Raw genomic sequence first — 17,373 nt, 5'->3', positions numbered from 1 at the left:
AAACTGTTACAGCCACTATGAAAAACAGTACAGAGGTTACTCAAAACACAAATAGAATCACCATATGACCTAGCAATCCCTCTTCTGGGTATTTACCGAAAGAAAACTCAAAAACATTTATCTGCAAAGATATATGTGCCCTGATGTTCATAACAGCATTGTTCTCAGTGGCCAAGACATGGAAACAACCAAAGCGTCTAACAATAGATGATTGGATAAAGAAGATGTAACACATAGATACAATGGAATATTACTCAGCTATATGAAAAGATGAAATACTGCCATTTGCAACAACGTAGATCTTGAGATTATCATGCTATGCAAAATAAGTCATACAGAAAAAGCTGAGAATCATGATTTCACTCATATATGGGATATAAAACTATAAGTAACAAACAAACATTACAAACAGAGATTCATGGACATGGACAATGGATTAGTGGTTACCAGAGGGAAGCAGGGAGGGAGAGGTAGATAGGGGTAACGGGGGGGAGGGGGGGGCGGTGAGGTATTTAGTAGCAAAAGGAAATTTAATTTTGGGTGGTGAACACACAATGCAATATATATATGACATATTGTTGAATTATACACTTGAAACCTATTTAATTTTATTAGCCAATGTCACCCCAATAATTTTAATTTAAAAACATTTTAAAGAACCAATCAAAAAAATGCAGATATCCAAAGACCATCCATGTGCTAGGACCCTCTAATTTGAAGAACCCATCAGACCTGCCTGACATCAGACCTGAAGAACTCCTCAACAGCTCCCTGCACCTGCACATTGGGTTCCTGGTCTCCATGCCCAGCTGAGGCCCTTGCCCCTTTCACCCAAAGAAAGGGGCAGAGGTACAACCATCATAGCACCTCTTTCCACAGTACCTCTGAGCCATTTTAAACCTTCATTTGAAAACTAGGATTTGGTTTCCTGGGCCTATCTCAGATTGAGAGGTCCTAGATAGCCAAAACTCCCTACTCCCCCACCTCCACTCCCACATACCTCCAAAAATTAACCTAAAAGAATGAGTGAGTTGTGTGTTAGAGATGAAGAGGAGATGGCAATGCTCTAGACCCGCCTAATCTCCATCACCTTACCAGGCAGAAGATCTCCTTCTTAGATTTCAGTACTGAGTTCCTACATTATGCCTAGGAATAGAAACATGAGGAACACATGGTACTTGGCCTCCTAAATCTTAGCATCATAGGGGACAACATATAAGCTGATGTCTTCAATATAGTGGGTGGGGTAATAGAAAGTATGCACAGGAGGGTTGTGGGAGTAAGAGGCTAGACAACTGGCTAACCTGGAAGTTCAGAAATGGCTTCCCAGAGAAAATGAGGCCCGAGTGGAGCTTAGGAGGATGAGTAGGAATTGACAAGATGAAGACTGGCTGGAAATCTGTTATTGTCAGAAGAAGGCCAGAGATGTTCAGGAAACCAGTAGGAGATTGGAGATTAAGACAAGGTCAGATCCTGAAAGTTTTGTATGCCAGTTAAGTCTTGCTTGCTTGGTCTTTAGCCTGAGGGCGTTCGGGAGCTACTGAAGGGTTTTAAACAGAGACATGACTGGTCAGATTTACCTTAGGAGCATATTGCCTGATAGGTTTTGGGCCCTGAGGGGCACCCAAGCATCCCTGACTCCACATGTTCCTTCAGACATCTGTCCTAGCCCTTGCAACGCGCTAACCAGCAAGCACTAAAGTCACAGAACTGAACCTGGTATCACCAAGTAGAATCTAGTCTGTTAAGGCTGAGAGAGCATAGCCTGAGCAAGCCAAAAGTGCAGACTGACAGATAAATTGCCCAGGCCTCTGAGGAGTGACCAGCTCAAACCCCAAGATCCAATGAGAGCCTCCTTTAACTTCTTTTGTGGGGAGGTAAGGGGTGATAGTTACTTGTCCAAGGTCACTCGATGATGGTGTGGTTGGTGGCAGGGTTAGAATGGTGCTTTGGTTTGTTTCATTCCAAACTCTGCTTTCTCCAGGAAGCCACCTTCCTTGGAGGAGAGAAAGGCAGGAGCGGCGGGAGACTGCGGAGAAGAGGAAGAAAGACGCGAAGGAAAAGAGGAGCAGAGAGAAAGAGAACTTAGGCTTTCAACGTGGCAAAGGAGAGAGGAGAGGAATAAACAACAGGAGCAAAGCAGTGGAGGAGAAAAAAGAGGAAAGAAAGGCGAGACGTGGGAGGATTGGAACAGAGACAAAGGGCAAAGAGACAGACAGCGACAAGTGGAGAGAAAATCGCTGAAACTTGAGCGGCAACGAAGTCTGAGCGCTGAAAACCAACGGCTTTTCCCGGCCAATCGCCCTCCCACCTGGCACCCCGGCAACCCTATCCACCCGCACCACTCCGCTTTGCTCGGGGTGGCAGCCTGGCCCCACCTCACCGCCGGCGGGCGCCGGCTCCGTAGAGCTACACGGCGTACCCTAAGATCCCGGGTTTGGCTCCGCCAAAGTGTTCTTGCTGGAGCGTGGTTTCAGCCACGTGGGGAGGGGCGTGTCCCAGTTGCTGAGGAGCCCTTCCAATTGGCCAGCACGCGGGCTTCTTGGCGGTGCGCCGGCCAGACTCCACCTCCGAAGGCGGGGCCTGAAAATTCACAGCTGGAAAGGGTGGAGTCCGGGCTGCGCAGCTGGAAGGGGGCGGGGCCCTACTCGCGAGGTTCGCCGCCGAGGGCTGGGGGCGCCGTGGGTTGCCATAAAGTGAATGGGCGCCGGCGGGGGGGTGGCAGTCCGAGGCGAAGCTCAGTCTCTCCCTCAGCGAGTTCGGGAGCGCCCGAGCGGAGCGGCGGCCCGGGCGCAGGGGGGCGGCCCCCACCCCGGCCGGGTGCCCGGCCCCTGGCCCCTGCCTGCCCTCCAGACTGCAGCGGCCGCCGCCGCTGCCGGGAGTCTTCCTGCTGCGGGACTCACTGTGAGTGCTTGACCCTGCGGGTTACAGGGGCTCACCCGGCCGAGGGGCCATGGCTGGACTTCGGGATCCTTAAAACCAGACCTAAGGCGGCTGAACTGGGGAACGGCGCCTGGAGAAAGGGTCAAAACTGGGAGGGCGGTCTGCAGACCCAGCCAGCTCCAGGACTTAGGGAAAGGGAGACTCAGCTTCAGGACTCGGGGAACAGAGAAGGGGGACACTCTGGAGATCCGGAGGGAAACCGGAGACATGAAATCACGACAGGCGCTCCTGTCGGGAAATCATTACCATAAAGTACCCTGGAATCCAAGGGCCCGGAACAGGCAGCCAGGGAGCAAAAGGGGTTGCCGAGGCTCTGGCCAGTGGGGGGAGCTGGCGGCGGCTGCCCAGCATGGGGGCAGCTGGCGGCGCCCTTCGCCCCTCGGCTGGGGCTCAGACTCCAGGAGCCAGGAGCAGAGGTGCGTCTCATCGCACACGCTTCTCTTCTCAGCTGCTTCGCAGTTGCGAATAGGAGTCGTGTTGTGAGAGCCCTGACTCGCGCGACCGGCTCAGATGGCCTCTGTGTGGGCGGCAGAGCAGTGACTGAGCAGCCAGAGTGACCAGGCGGCGGGTCTGGTGTGTCCGGCTTGGGGTGTCAGAGTCCGCATGTGTCCCGGCCTGGGGCTGCCACTGAATCGGACGGAATGTCCGCAGCGCGCGCGGCTGGGAGTGGACAGAATGTCCGGGGCGGCGAGGTGGGTCTTTCTGGAGGAGGCGCTGTCAGGCAGCGGTGGACAGAATGTCCTCGGCTGAGTGGCATGTCCATTTACCCGGCAGTGCCTGCCCAGCTGCTGCGTGTGCGGTGGGATTCTCTGTGGTGAGTCGCCACGAATCCCACTTTGCAAACTTGTTTCTGCTCCTGGGGGCTGTGGGGCCCAGGAACAGGGAGTGAAAGCAAAAAGGCTGCAGACTGGTCTTTGGGTGGAGTGGTGCTGAGAGAGATTACCTCTCCAACCCAAACCATATCAGAGCATCCCCTGGACTTCCAGGATATAAATTTGAGGAAAGAAAATCAATGATGGATCTGTTAGTGGGAATCAAAACCAGGAAAGGAAGGAATGAACTACAAAGGGCAATGGGAAGGCAAGAAGGAGCCCAGCACAATCCCCTGCCAGCCTCAATTCACTCACAAACTCAGAGGCAACCCCTAATTCCAATACAGCTGATCAGACACTCCCAGACCTCTTTGCCTAGGGGTCATTGGGCTAAAGGCATCTTCTTTGCAGGGAGCAGGCGCTCAGGCCTAAAGAGAAAACGGCAGCTCTTTAGCAAAGCAAACCCGGCGGTCTTGTTTCCCTTTTTGCTCCCTCGGTTTCACCAATCTGAACACCACCCTAGTGGCTAAGAGGAGGTAGGAAGGAAATACATGGAATTCAGACTCTGGGGTCCAACATGAGACCTATATGGTCCTCTAACTCTGGTTGAGAAGGTCTCAGACCTACCCAAGTGCCTTGTGTACTTTCCCTGTAGCTAATGGAGGGTCCTGATTCATTTGGACCCCTACAATGATCATCTGTTCTGACCCCACCTCTTTAACTAGAGCCCAGTTAAGCTAAAGGGAACAAAATAAAGAGAACTCTACCAGTCTAGGTAAATGAGCGCAACAGCCCGGCTGAGGACTGAGTTTTCATGGGGACAAATGAAAGGTGATGTGTTTAGCAATAAGTAAGTAATCTAAACAAGTAGATCTCAACCTTTCTCAACCTCCACCTGTGAGTGATACACAATACATATTCGTCACACTCCCACCTCAGTACCTCAATTTTAAAGTTTGCTTATTGCCAGGAATAAGACATTTTTTATTAACATTTTTCATTAACATTTTTTGTCCCTTGCCCCCTTTTGATAAATATAGAGTCATACTCAAATAGCCCCAACACATTCTGATACCCTTATCAGGGGCTTGTGCTTCCATTATTTTTTAAATTACGGGTGAAATGAAACACTCTGAATCAGGAAAGGAGTAGGGAACACATTACAGATGGTTCCCTGAAGACCTTAACCCAAAGATCTGTTTTTGCAACAGCGTTATAATGAAGATGACTGGAAATAAAAGGCAGCACTTTCTCCTTTGCATAAAATCACGAAGCTCAGTGTATGCCTGGGGCACTGGGTCTGAAGGAGAATGTCATGGGCCTAGACAAGAGTCAGAGAATAGTTGCCAGAATGGGGAGCCAGTGGCTGCTTGAGAGAGCAAACTTCAAAGTTTAGGACTCTAGGAAGTGAGATAGGATGGAAATCCACAAAATAATGAAAAGCATAGATAAGCAGAAGACTTGTTTGCTCCCTAAATCCTGAAACCGGAGATGAGGGGGCCTCTTTGAACAGGAGCGATGCAAGCGCAGGATGAATAGGGAAATGTTCCTTGGCACACAGTGGGCAGCAAACTTCCAGAGCTCATTTCCAGGGAGGTGGTAGAGGCAGGAAGTAGAAATGGAATCCTTCGGGGCTTGGGAGGATCAGTGCATGTCAGAGCCACAAATGGCTACTGGGGCGGAGGGGGCGAGGAGTGAAAAGAGCTCAGTCCCGGTCCTAGGAAAACTGGATTCGAATCTCTTCAATCTGTGTAACCTTGGGTAAATTCACATTCTTAGAGGTGAAATGGGGATGGTTATTCCTGCCACTCATGGTGGTTAATAAGAATTAAATGAAATCATATATATGAAAGCCCTTTGCAAGTGAAAAAGAAATAAGGAGTGTTATTGCCATTATTAGGCCCAAACTGTAGAATCTTTGTTCGAAAGAGTGGTATCTCAAGTCTTACATCAGCCAGATAGCATCCCTAATCCAACCACAGGAAGATTCTCAATGACAGATAGAATACCCTATCTCAGGCTTCAGATGCTGGCCTTTACCCCTGCCCCTCTCCCAGAAGAGTTCAAGGGAGCTCCCCAAATGTTTAAGCCGTCTACCAGACCAAATATACTGATCTGTTCCCTGCCTGCCTGCTGCTCAAGGATGTGAATATGGGCTCAAGATGCAGGTCCAGGAAGGGGGAGGGCAGGAGAGACAGACTGAAGCTGAGCTGGGGTAAACACGAGATAAGGAAGGAGCCACCCAAATTTTCTCTTCTCCAGTCACTCTAAATGATGCTTCCTAAAATGTGCTTCCTAGGAGATGGCAGCTAATCTGAAGGATTCGTTAGGTCTTGAACTTTGGTATTATCTAGTATCTAGCCCATGGTCACCAACAGGGACCCATGATAAAAGTGATGGGGAGAGAAAGGAAAAGATAGGTGGTAAGATGAGAAAGAGCTGCTTTCAAAGAGCCCCTTTCCTATCTCTTCCCTACCCAATTCATTCTGCTCACCGATGCCAAATAAAGTTCCCAAAGATGCTGCTTTTATGTCACTCTCCTGTCTACAAGTCTTCAGTGACTCTCACTGCTTCACTTTAAGGGGCTGAGGCGGGAGAGGCTGGTACAGGAGTGGGAGGGGCATGATGCTGCAGGCTAAACATGGCCTGTCTTCCTGGTGTGATGATATCACTTGAAGATGTCACTTGGAGATTTGGAAAGAAAACTTTGTTTTTATATAAAAATATACATAATGACTTAAGTATGGAATAGAATGCAAAATTTGCTTCAATTTTTAATATAAGGATAGAGATCTCAAAGAAATTTCATACCGTTGACAGCTGCTTCAGGTTGTGCCCTTAGTTTCCCAGGGTAATATTTTCTCTTTCTAGTCTTAGGGTTTTTTCAATGGAAAAGCTGAAGATGCTGTAACCTAGACTGTATTAAACTTGAACCACCACCCTTTGCCCATCATTGGAGGCCCCCTAATCCTGACCCATTTTTCTCTGATGATCTCCTATCACCCACACTGAGACCCCGGCCAAGCTAGGCTCCTCGTTGCCCTCTGAACTTCATTCCCAATTCTGCCCCTTCTCTGCCTCCCCAATTCCCAGCTCAGCCATGAGCTACAACCTCTGAGCCCCAGAAGATGATACCACCTTACGTGGGCTTCCATTTCTCCAATCTCCCTTAATCTAAGTATCAGACCCATGCAGCCCATCATTTCATCTTATGCTCTGTTTGCCTCCCAAGACTGCAGGCTACTAGAAATTAGGGTCTATGTCTTACCAGTCTTGGGGATCTGTCTTAGCACCTAACACTTGCTAGAGGAAAGAAGGAAGAGGCGGGAAGGAAGGATATGGAGGCTGCATCAAGTCATCACTGCCTCTACCTGAGTCTTAAGGTTTCTTCTTGGAGCTGTGAGCTTTGTCTACAGCTGTCTTAATTTGCTCCCATTTGTCACTGTAGTTCAGGAGACCAGACAGTTTGGGTGATCAACATCACTAATGAACATGAAGCCAATGTGCACTTAAGGGCCTCACTTCAGTGTCAGGTTTATCAGGTGGTTTTAGGGCCCTGGTTTACACCTGTTTGCCAGCTTGCTGCTTGCTGAGCTGAGCTACAGTATTGCAACTCTATCCCTCTTATATTTCTCTTCATTCAGTTCCTGCAAGAGGAAATTCTTTTCCCATTTAGGTTCCAGGGTATGCCTCCTGGAATTGTTATTGCAACTTCTTGAGGGCTCTCTGGCTGTGGCCCTGGTTCACCCCTTTGGCTTTAGGACAAAAGTGGGTACACATGGCAGTTGCCCTCTTGCCATGAATTTGTGTCCCTGGAAACCATGGCCTCCCCACTATGGCCTCTCTGGCCTGTGATAGTCTCGTAATATATCTTGGATATTTTGATCTTGCTGCAGTCCGTAACAGCTTCCTGTAATTCCAGCCTTTACTTCAGAATCGAAGCATACCTGTAGGTTCTCTCTTCTCCCTAGGGCTGGGATTGCCACCTTGACACCACTGGGGCCTGGGCCATGCATCCCCTGCAGGGGATGTCAGAAAGGCTTGGGGTGGGGCAAGAAGCCCCTCCCAGAGCTGGTCTCAGCAACACTGTTATCTCTTGACTCTCTTTGGCCCTCCCTAGTATTTCTCACCAGCATTAACCAAACCTGTACTCTAAGACCTATTGCTTGTCCCTGTCCACTGAGTGAGGTAAACTCCCTGGCCTCAGATCCAACTCCCCAGCTTCCTGACCTCCAGCAGTTTGGGGGAGCTTAATCCTCAGCCAGCTTGTCTCCAGCTCAGACAACCATTTGACACCCCCAGCCTCTGCCTGACCAGCCCACCCGGATACAAGTCTGCTAGAGGCCTGTGCCCCCACTCGCTCGCTCTCTATTACCTGCCCGGCTTTAGTGTTCTTGCCTTTCCAGTTTCACAATCAGAGCCCTTCTCAGCCTCATCCCCTCTATCTTCTATTACTAATCCAGTCAGGAGCTTGAGGCTTCATTTTTTTTCTTTTACCAGTCCCTAGTCCCCAAAGTGGCTCCCAGCTTGGGTTATTCTAACCCATTTTGCCGTTACCTTATCGACTGGGCTCTCTTTTGTGTTCAGGACAGAGTGCTCACAACACACATTTGCATCCCTCTCTAAAATGCAGCATACTGCATTTTAGAAATTCTTCACTGGGAGATACAGAGTCTAGGGAGGTGAACCAATCAAGCAAGGGCAGAGACAAGGATGAGATCTATTTACCACTCTACCTTCTGTGCCTTACTCAATGACCAGCTCATAGACACTGCCAAATTAATGTCTCTTCAATGAATGAGGGAAAAAATACTTGGATAGAGTTGTACTTCTATCCATTTTTCATATCATATTTTATTTTAACCTTATAACAATACCGAAGGTAGGTAGGGAAGAGATTATGATCTTGCTTTTAGAGCTGAAAAAAATATGCTCAGAGAGGTGATTTTCCAATTAGTAAGCTGGGAAGCCATGACATGAATGTAGGTATTTTGACTCCAAACCTAACTTCTTTGGGCTACATCAGATTCCTTTCCTAAGGGGCCTGGGCAGTTTCTCTCCCCCATCCCCATCTCATCCTCTTTCTCCAGCATTCTCTTGCCATCTCCCCACTCAGCTGCACAGGCTCTCCCCAGCAGCCACTGAGTGTAGACCACTCCCCTGACCCCTTTGGCCTCCTCCTCCCCTGAGACTGAGAGCTGAGATTCAGAGGGGCCACGAAGGGGAGCGAATAGAGTAATGGCTCGCTCCAAAACAGCCAAGGCAGCTGTCCCTGTCACAGAGAAAGGAGACTGTGTGATGGTGTGTGTCTGTCTGCCTGAATGTGGCAGCACATGTGTGGGAGAGTGTGTGTTAGTATGCCTCTAGCTGCAAGTCCAAGTGCTTATTTTGTCTGAGTGGGGGCCCGTGTGTGTCTGCATGTGTGTCTGTCTGTCTCTGGGAACATACAGCCTGAATTCTGCTTTCTGGGTCTCAGCCTCCGCCTCATCATTTATTTTGGCTCTTATCTCTCCTCACCCTACCTTCCTCTGCTGAAATAAAGGGTGAAACCAAGACACAGGTATGGAATGCTGGGGGAAGTGCAGTTTAGAAAATTAGAAGTCTGGAGCCAAAGCAGACTGGAAAGATTAATGGCAATGGTGAGATTTAGCTTCCCTTATAGGCAAACCCTACTGTCTCTCTTTTTCCAATTCTGTGTTGCTGCTATGGCCTCTGGAGAAGTCAGGGGCATGGTTTGCATTTTGAGGGCATCTTTTTTTAAATATATTTTTTATTTTCTTATTTTTATTAAATTTATTGGGGTAACGTTGGTTAATAACATATAACTTTCAGTTGTACAACTTTATAATATGACATCTGTATACTCTTACGTGCTCACCCGAAGTCTAGTCTCTTCTGTCACCATGTACTTGACTCCCTTTATCTTCTTTGTCCTCTTGGGTATGAAGTTAAGAGAGGACTTCAGAGCACCCCTTTTTCCAGCTCTCAATTCTAAGCTCTCCCAGCTATTTTGGAAGAGCTACTAGTCAAGGCTGCCACAGGTCCCTTCCAGTGGCATCTTCCTTCCATTGGAACATTGTTGAGTCAACCCCAAACCTTTGACTCCTGACCTCAGACCTGGAAGGGGAGGTAAGCTGAGCACCCCCGCCCATGGCCTGACTTCACTCCTTCCTTCCCAGGTTCCCTTCAGCCCTGCCTCTTTAACCCTAGAAAAATGTCCCAGGTCTAGTCCCCTCTGCCTGTGGAAAGAATAGGGACTGTTTCTCAACCTCCTGCCTTGACCTCTGTTCCAGCCCAATCTTGCTTGAGAGGTGAGGGCAGGGGGCAGCTGTCATCTCTGAGCTGGATGAAGGGGGCATTACCATGTGCAAATAAAGGCCACTGCCCATCTGTGCCTTCCTGAGAAAGGCTCCTAATAAATTCAGAGCAGCCGAGTGACACACATCTTAATCTAGCTAATCTACCACATTAACGCCACTTTGCACAGCCTGCATTAAGTCCCTGTTAATAGGGAGACAGATGGACCCTTCCACCCAGATCTTCACCCGTGTTCCTCTCTCCCTAGACTCCTTTGGTTTTCCTCTGACCAAGAAACCACCAGAATTCTTTAGGCCCACTAGTGTACCTTTCCTTTCCTCCTACCAGAGGGGGCCTAGGAGAGCCAGCAGGAAAGAGGAACCTGCAGGGGAGACTTAGGCAAGGCTAGGAAGTAAGTTAGGATAGAAAGTTAAGGGTAACAAGGTGAGTTTAAGAAGCCCACATCTACTGCCTGGGGTGAGCCTGGTAGAGGCCATGTATGAGAGCTGAACAATGACTGGTAGGATGCGATATGTCTGGACAGGCACAGAAGCAGACGGGGCTAGAATGCCTAAGTGATTTTCAAACCTGCTTTTGATTCTGAAACTCTATTCAAATGAAATCTCTCCAGAAAGTATAAACAAAACAACAAAAGCAGGGCTGCCCTAGTTGAAGCAGACCCAAGCAAGGCCAGACTAGGGTTCCATCCCTGAGGCTAGCCCTGAGTTCCAGTCCCTGAGGGGACTTCTGTGTAGGGCCCCAACGAACACAACTGGAAAAAGCCAATGAAGAAAAAGCATTAGCTTAGGAGTCTCCCACACGTGGTTCAGATCCCAGTGCCTCTTACAAGCTCTGTGACCTTAATCGTTATTTCAAGTCTGTTTCCTCACACGAAAAAGGTGATAATACTTAATATTGATGAATTCTTATGAAGGGAGAATTAATGAGGTGAAGACACAGAGTAAGTACTCATAAATGATAGCAGTGATTATCCTTAAGGGAAAAATATCAGGCCTGTTTCAAAATAAAATCTGTACTCTGAAGAGTGAATAACAGAGGTTCTGGCTGTGTCTCAGATGTGATTGACTGAGGGGCATGGATAAATTTATGGGAATTTTGGGCATTCATGTTAGAGGGAACAAGTTTTTGAGGTTGTGGTATATGGCATGTGGCATGCAAGTGTGGTTTTCATAAATTCAATAAATATCTGTTGAACGACAACTGTGCTCCAGGCAGGCAGAGTTCTATCAGTGAACAAAACATAATGTGTAGATATGCTTATAAAACCTTTTTCTCGTTAGGCTGCTGTTTCCCCATTCTGTCTGTCCCAGGGCACCCCAGCACAGGAGTAGCTTTATGTTGGTGGCTGAGAAAGGGGACAGTGAACCTGGGAACCTGATGACCTGGAGATTTTAACCCCATTAACCTGGTCTGTGTCTCCTCTTCTCTCCAGTCTTCCCTCCATGGAGTTTGGCCTGCTCAGCGAGGCGGAGGCCCGGAGCCCGGCCCTGTCTCTGTCAGATGCAGGCACTCCCCACCCCCCACTCCCAGAACACGGCTGCAAGGGCCAAGAACACAGCGGTGAGCGCACCCCCTTCTGGGCGTGGGGGAGATAACAGCTCAATCTCTGATAGGGGTGGGGTCCGAGTGTGAGTGAGGGGCAGGTGGAGGAGCAACCCCAGCCGGGGAATCTCCCTGACCTGCCCCCACCCGGCCCCCAGACTCGGAGAAGGCCTCGGCTTCGCTGCCCGGAGGCTCCCCTGAAGACGGCTCGCTGAAGAAGAAGCAGCGGCGGCAGCGTACGCACTTCACCAGCCAGCAGCTGCAGGAGCTGGAGGCGACCTTCCAGAGGAACCGCTACCCTGACATGAGTACGCGCGAAGAGATCGCCGTGTGGACCAACCTCACCGAGGCCCGCGTGCGGGTACAGCGCACCTAGACCTGTAACTCTCACCCCACCCAGGCCCACTCTCGCGGGCCACTTAGCGACTAGCTTCGGAACCTGCAGCCTGAGGTTCTGCCCTGCCTGCCCCATCCTTGGACCCGACACAGCTTCCCCGGCCCCGGTCTGCAGCCCCACACAGGGCTTACTCCACACTATCACTTTAGGCCGTGTGTTTCTTTTCTCCTGACACTGTCAGTTCTTCTCGTCACCCCTCCTTGATCCTCGCCCCCCGCACACCCTGTAGCTCTTGTTTCTGCCGCCCACTCTTTCTGTTCTCAGCTTCCTGACTCCGTGCGCACCACCGCGACCTGCATTCCCATTTCTAGTCACCTTATCCTGTTTATCCCTCGCACGGCCGGGGCCCTGGCTTGAACCCCTGTCTAGGTGACCCACCCACCAGCCGCGCTGACTCGGTCCCGGACTCCGGCTCGGCTCTGGTCCCTGACAGCCTTTTCTCCTGCGCCCGCAGGTGTGGTTCAAGAACCGGCGCGCTAAGTGGCGAAAGCGCGAGCGCAGCCAGCAGGCGGAGCTGTGCAAAGGCGGCTTCGCGGCGCCGCTCGGGGGGCTGGTGCCTCCCTACGAGGAGGTGTACCCAGGCTACTCGTACGGCAACTGGCCACCCAAGGCGCTCGGCCCGCCGCTCACTGCCAAAACCTTCCCATTCGCCTTCAACTCGGTCAACGTGGGGCCTCTGGCTTCCCAGCCGGTCTTCTCGCCACCCAGCTCCATCGCTGCCTCCATGGTGCCCTCCGCCGCGGCCTCCCCGGGCACCGTGCCGGGGCCCGGGGCTCTACAGGGCCTGGGAGGGGGGCCCCCCGGGCTTGCTCCGGCTGCAGTGTCCTCCGGGGCAGTGTCCTGCCCTTACGCCTCGGCCGCCGCAGCAGCTGCTGCAGCCGCCTCCTCCCCCTACGTATATCGGGACCCATGTAACTCGAGTCTGGCCAGCTTGAGGCTGAAGGCCAAACAGCACGCCTCATTCAGCTATCCTACTGTGCCAGGGCCAACCCCGGCCGCCAATCTCAGTCCATGCCAGTACGCTGTGGAACGGCCTGTATGAGTGGCCCGGCCCGTCGATCACCCCCGAGGGCGGGGGTGATAGTTCACAGCCTTCCCGGACTGGGGTCGTCTTGACTGGCTTACCCCTACCCCGGGGTCTGAGATGGATGCTGGGGCAGCTAGTGGAGGGGCGGCCGGCTCAGGAGAGAGCCTTCCGCCTCCCAGCCCTGAGGGGTGGACTAGACCCTACACACAGTCCGCAGCCCTGGGCCTAAGGCCAAGAACAGGGACCAGTTCCCCGGGGGCCAACTCACCCTTGGCCCACTCCGCCTTCTCCAGATTCCCTCTCCCCCATTTATCATTTCAAGATAAATGAAATAAACATGCGCGGACTGTCAAAGGCTTGATGATTCAGAGTTGCAGTTGAACCCTCTCCCCTCGTACTCCCCCATGTCCAAAGAGAGCTGAGTGTACAGGAAAAACGTGAGGGTTTCTGGGCCTCAGTTCCCCTCAGCCGCTAACACCAGAATGGGGAAGCCGGGAGATTCCTGGAGCAGAGGGACGCTCGCGTGCGTCTGTTTGTATGGACCGCTTGCGGACGATTAGCTACTTGGCCAAAGCTGGTGTTACAGCGCCACACTGTGGTCCCAGGGAGGATAACTGGAAGGTCTGGTTGGCAACGCCTACTTGTCATTTCTGCAACTTAGGAAGCCTAAGACCTTAGAAAAGTTACTCTGCCTTTATGCACCTATTTCTCACTGTTCCAATGAGGGGCTTGGGCCTCTAACAGCAATAAAATTGTGGTCTGTAACAGACATTTATTAAGTGCCTACCAGGCCTAGGATTCTTATTGAGTGTCTGTGTGTGCACCCTCTTAGGCTTCTCACCTACTGATCATCTCACTGCCAGCAGCCTTCTCCCACTGCAACAGACCCCTTCTTCCCACAAATCCCCAAAACTCGAAAATATTGTTGAAATATTTAATTTAAAGACAGAGCAAGAAGAAGAAAGGTTTCTGTATAGAAATATAAATAACCTAGCTCTGGGAATCCTTCTCAGTCCCACTTCCATCCTAGTGACTGCTTGGCCTTCACATTAAAAATAGAAATATAAAAGTACTAGATCACATTCCCCTCCCAGGGTGGTGTTTCTTGTCTGTCATAACTTCCTGCCACCTTGAGGCACACATCCTGTGGGGAAACCATGCAGGAAAGGCATTGTAATCATTCTCCCAAAACTAAGCCCATCCCCTCAGTACCCTGGGGAGTAGAGAGCCTGGGGCTCCTTCTTTTTCTCCAACACTTTACTCCCTCTTGGTCTTGGCTTTGACCTTGGGCATTATGTAGGCTTGGTAGAAGAAATTGGCAAAGAGGATTAAATAACTTATATAAATGAGGAAGGACCAGAAGAAGAGGTCCATTGTGGTGTGGCATTCCTGTTCCTGTCTCCAGATGTAAGAAAGGCTGATGACAGTGACTCCTATAAACATCTGTAGGATCTGCAGGGTGGTGATGAGCCTGGGAAACCACCAGGATAACTTCACTTTGGCAGCCTTCAGAGCGTAGTAGGTGTACATGATGGAATGCACACCAAAGTTGAGGGTCATGAACCAGCCACCTGCATTCATCTTGTACTTGAATAGAAGGCTCGAGAACACTAGTACTGTGCTGTGGTGGTACCAGTGCACAAAGACGAGTGGCCGCTTACGCAGGATGATGAAGGCCGTGTCTCCTGGGAGATGGAGAGTTATAGCTGGCATACTACCCATTATTAGGACTACCTTCTGCATTGAATGTGGGAACACAGGGAATTCTCCGGGTGGGGAGAGGGGTCTTTGTGGCAGGGAATCTGAAGAGGGGCTTGGGTGAGAGGTGTTAGGACCCTGGGGTGGGGAAGGGACTCTCCAGATGATGGGTGAGGGGAGCCCTGAGGAGGGGTGCAGTTGACTGGGGTACTAGAGAGACAAAGCCTGGCCACTCACCAAATTCAATGATCTTGCTGAGAACAAAGACAGAGGACCAGAATTGGACTACAGGATCGGTGGCGAAACTGGAGAAGCACACAGTTTCCTTTAGGCTTCTCCTATGTACCAGCATCCCCATATAGCCCCATGTCCTCACTGCCCCCACGATACTGAAATGGGACAGAGAAAAAGGGTGTAAGGTCATTCCCAGACACCAATCCACCCTTCGCCCTCGGCCTGGTCAGGTCACTGTCCTAAGCTCTGCCACTTCCCCATCCTTCCAGAGGTCACAGCTTCTGAGATCCTTGGGCCAGTCTGGTAGATCCAAGCAGTAATCTAGAGGAGATGAGGGCTGGAGAAGGATCAAGAAATGCTGGAAGATGGGATCGAAAGTTGAGTTAGGAAATAGAGTTCTTGGGATGAATAGGAGCCTATGAGGAGATGATCGGCAGGATGGGGGAGATCGAAGTTTTGGGGAGGAAATATGGGAAGCAGGGGCTGGGGAAGTTATTGGAGGGTCTTGGGAGAGGGCGTTAGAGTCTGGAGAAATTTATTAGAAGCACACAGACTCCATGAGCACAAGAAGACTCATGAGAGAGAGCAGAAACTGCCAGTTTGAAGCCTGGGGGAGGAGGAGGGTACATGCTGGGGATGGGGGAGGAGAGCTAGAGCTGAGAGAATGGGATAAGGAGAGAGTTGTGGGAAACTTTGGGAGTTGACGTGATTGAGGTTTCTGGAAAGCTTTCAAAGATAGAGTGAGGGTCTAAGGTCTACAGGATAGGTGAGGAGTCTTACCTGAAGATTGCAAGGCAGAAGGACCAAAGGATGAGAGGCCCCTGCAGGTTGAAGCCCTTCTGTGCCTTCATGTAGTTCTGCCCCACAAAGATGAGCAGCAAGTAGATCAGAGCTATCGGAATTGAGGTTGACCTGGCAGGCAGAAGGCAGAGGGGATGGGCTCATGGGTGGGTGCTGGTTAGAGGAATGCTTATTCATCGCGCCAGGTTAGTGCTCTGGGTTGAAGTCCCAGCTCTGCCATCTACTAGCTGTGGGACATTGGAAAACCTACTTAGTTCTCTGAGCCTCAGTTTCCTTATTTGAAAAGGGGGAATAACACTCTTCTCCTGACAGTGTTAACGTGTAAAGTACCTAGCACATGGCAGGGGCTATGGCCAAGGTTTCTGTTATTATCGCTCTCTCACTGGGGCCAGAAGTGGGTGACAGGTGCTGGTCCATGCCTAAAACCAACGCAGGATGTAAGAAGAGTGTGGCAATAGCTTTCACCTAATTGGGTGATGGCAAATTGGCTGGAGCATAAAGTCAGCCCACAAACACCTCTGAGGAACATTACAGTAGGAGTTCAAATATACATCATTCCTCAGAGACCAGTTCTCACTACTCTTTTCCCCTTGGTTTCTGTCTTCTCCCATACTCCTCACCCCATCCTTTCATTTCTGCCTTTCTCTCTCCCTTCCCTTTTTCTTTCTTTTCCTCTTTCTCTTTCTCCATCTTTCTTTCCTTCTTCCTTCCTTCCAGACCTAATCTCTTTAAGGTATCACATTACCTGTACCTTCGACAATGCGGGTGTGGAGTCAGTACAAAGAGCCTAATACCTTTATTTTTTAAGAAAATCATTGCAGTCAGTATCTCCTCCCACTCCTCAAATTGTGGTCATTAGGACCCGGCCCCTGGCACGACCCTTCCCCGGCGACAGGTCTCACCAGTACTCCTCCAAAAAGAGGCTTAAGTTCGAAAATAGCTCGAAGTTGTAGGGCTGAAGCAGGTACTCTGTTCTGTCTGAGCCGTTCATGACTGTGCCCATTTCGTTCTGCAGATGTCAAGGTTGGTTGGGAGCTTGGGGAGCTGAGCGAGAGACTTGGGGAAGGAAGATGGAGCGAACCCTGGGGTAGGACGGAACGGGCAGGAACCGAAGAACTCCGCGGAAAGTCAAGGAGCGTCAGACTCAGGCACATGCGCTACAGTCCTGCACCATTCCACCGCCGCGGCCACTGCTGTAGATAACGCAGAATCTCAAAGCGACAGGTCCAGATGGCGCGCGGCCATTATCTAATCTCAACCAAGACACGCCCCTGTCCCGAAGCACGACCTCTGATTGGTCATTCGAACTCTCCCCAAATGCCCGTCCTAAGCCTTCGCCACACCCTTTCCATCTTTTTCTCCCCCAACACCTCCACTCCTATTTGCTTGGCTTAGCCTCTGTAGCCTTGCCAGGCACCCGGACGTGCCAGTCTTTGCCTGGCACGGACAATCTCAGCTTTTGCTTAAGTTTGCGCGATTCTTGACCTACTTAACAGTGAGGAGAGAGTGGAGGTGCCCTTAGCCTCTGGAACCCGGACCCAGAGATGCGGGTGTCAGTTTCCCCCTTCCCTGAGACCCTGGGAAAGCCAGGCCAAGGTTGA

General features: G+C 50.7%; 2 protein-coding genes across 2 annotated transcripts; one reads left to right on the top strand and one right to left on the bottom strand.

Moving 5' to 3' along the window:
- Window positions 1-2,865: 2,865 nt before the first annotated feature.
- PITX3 (paired like homeodomain 3) lies at window positions 2,866-13,339 on the top strand. The gene is made up of 4 exons (XM_011378911.2): window positions 2,866-2,904; window positions 11,506-11,633; window positions 11,774-11,976; window positions 12,467-13,339. Exons 2-4 carry the CDS (start codon window positions 11,516-11,518, stop codon window positions 13,052-13,054), a joined length of 909 nt encoding a protein of 302 aa, XP_011377213.1. The 5' UTR covers window positions 2,866-2,904; window positions 11,506-11,515; the 3' UTR covers window positions 13,055-13,339.
- Window positions 13,340-13,997: 658 nt separating this feature from the next.
- ELOVL3 (ELOVL fatty acid elongase 3) lies at window positions 13,998-17,009 on the bottom strand. The gene is made up of 4 exons (XM_011378910.2): window positions 16,675-17,009; window positions 15,752-15,883; window positions 14,975-15,126; window positions 13,998-14,724 (listed from the first exon to the last, which is right to left on the bottom strand). The coding sequence occupies exons 1-4, from the start codon at window positions 16,773-16,775 to the stop codon at window positions 14,297-14,299; spliced, it is 813 nt and encodes a 270-aa protein (XP_011377212.1). The 5' UTR covers window positions 16,776-17,009; the 3' UTR covers window positions 13,998-14,296.
- Between the last annotated feature and the right edge of the window lie 364 nt (window positions 17,010-17,373).

The sequence above is a fragment of the Pteropus vampyrus genome, unplaced genomic scaffold, assembly GCF_000151845.1.
Source record: "Pteropus vampyrus isolate Shadow unplaced genomic scaffold, Pvam_2.0 Scaffold348, whole genome shotgun sequence".
NCBI lineage: Eukaryota > Metazoa > Chordata > Mammalia > Chiroptera > Pteropodidae > Pteropus > Pteropus vampyrus.
The sequence above is the reverse complement of the archived record's forward strand: the minus strand, read 5'-3'. Positions and strand labels throughout refer to the sequence as shown.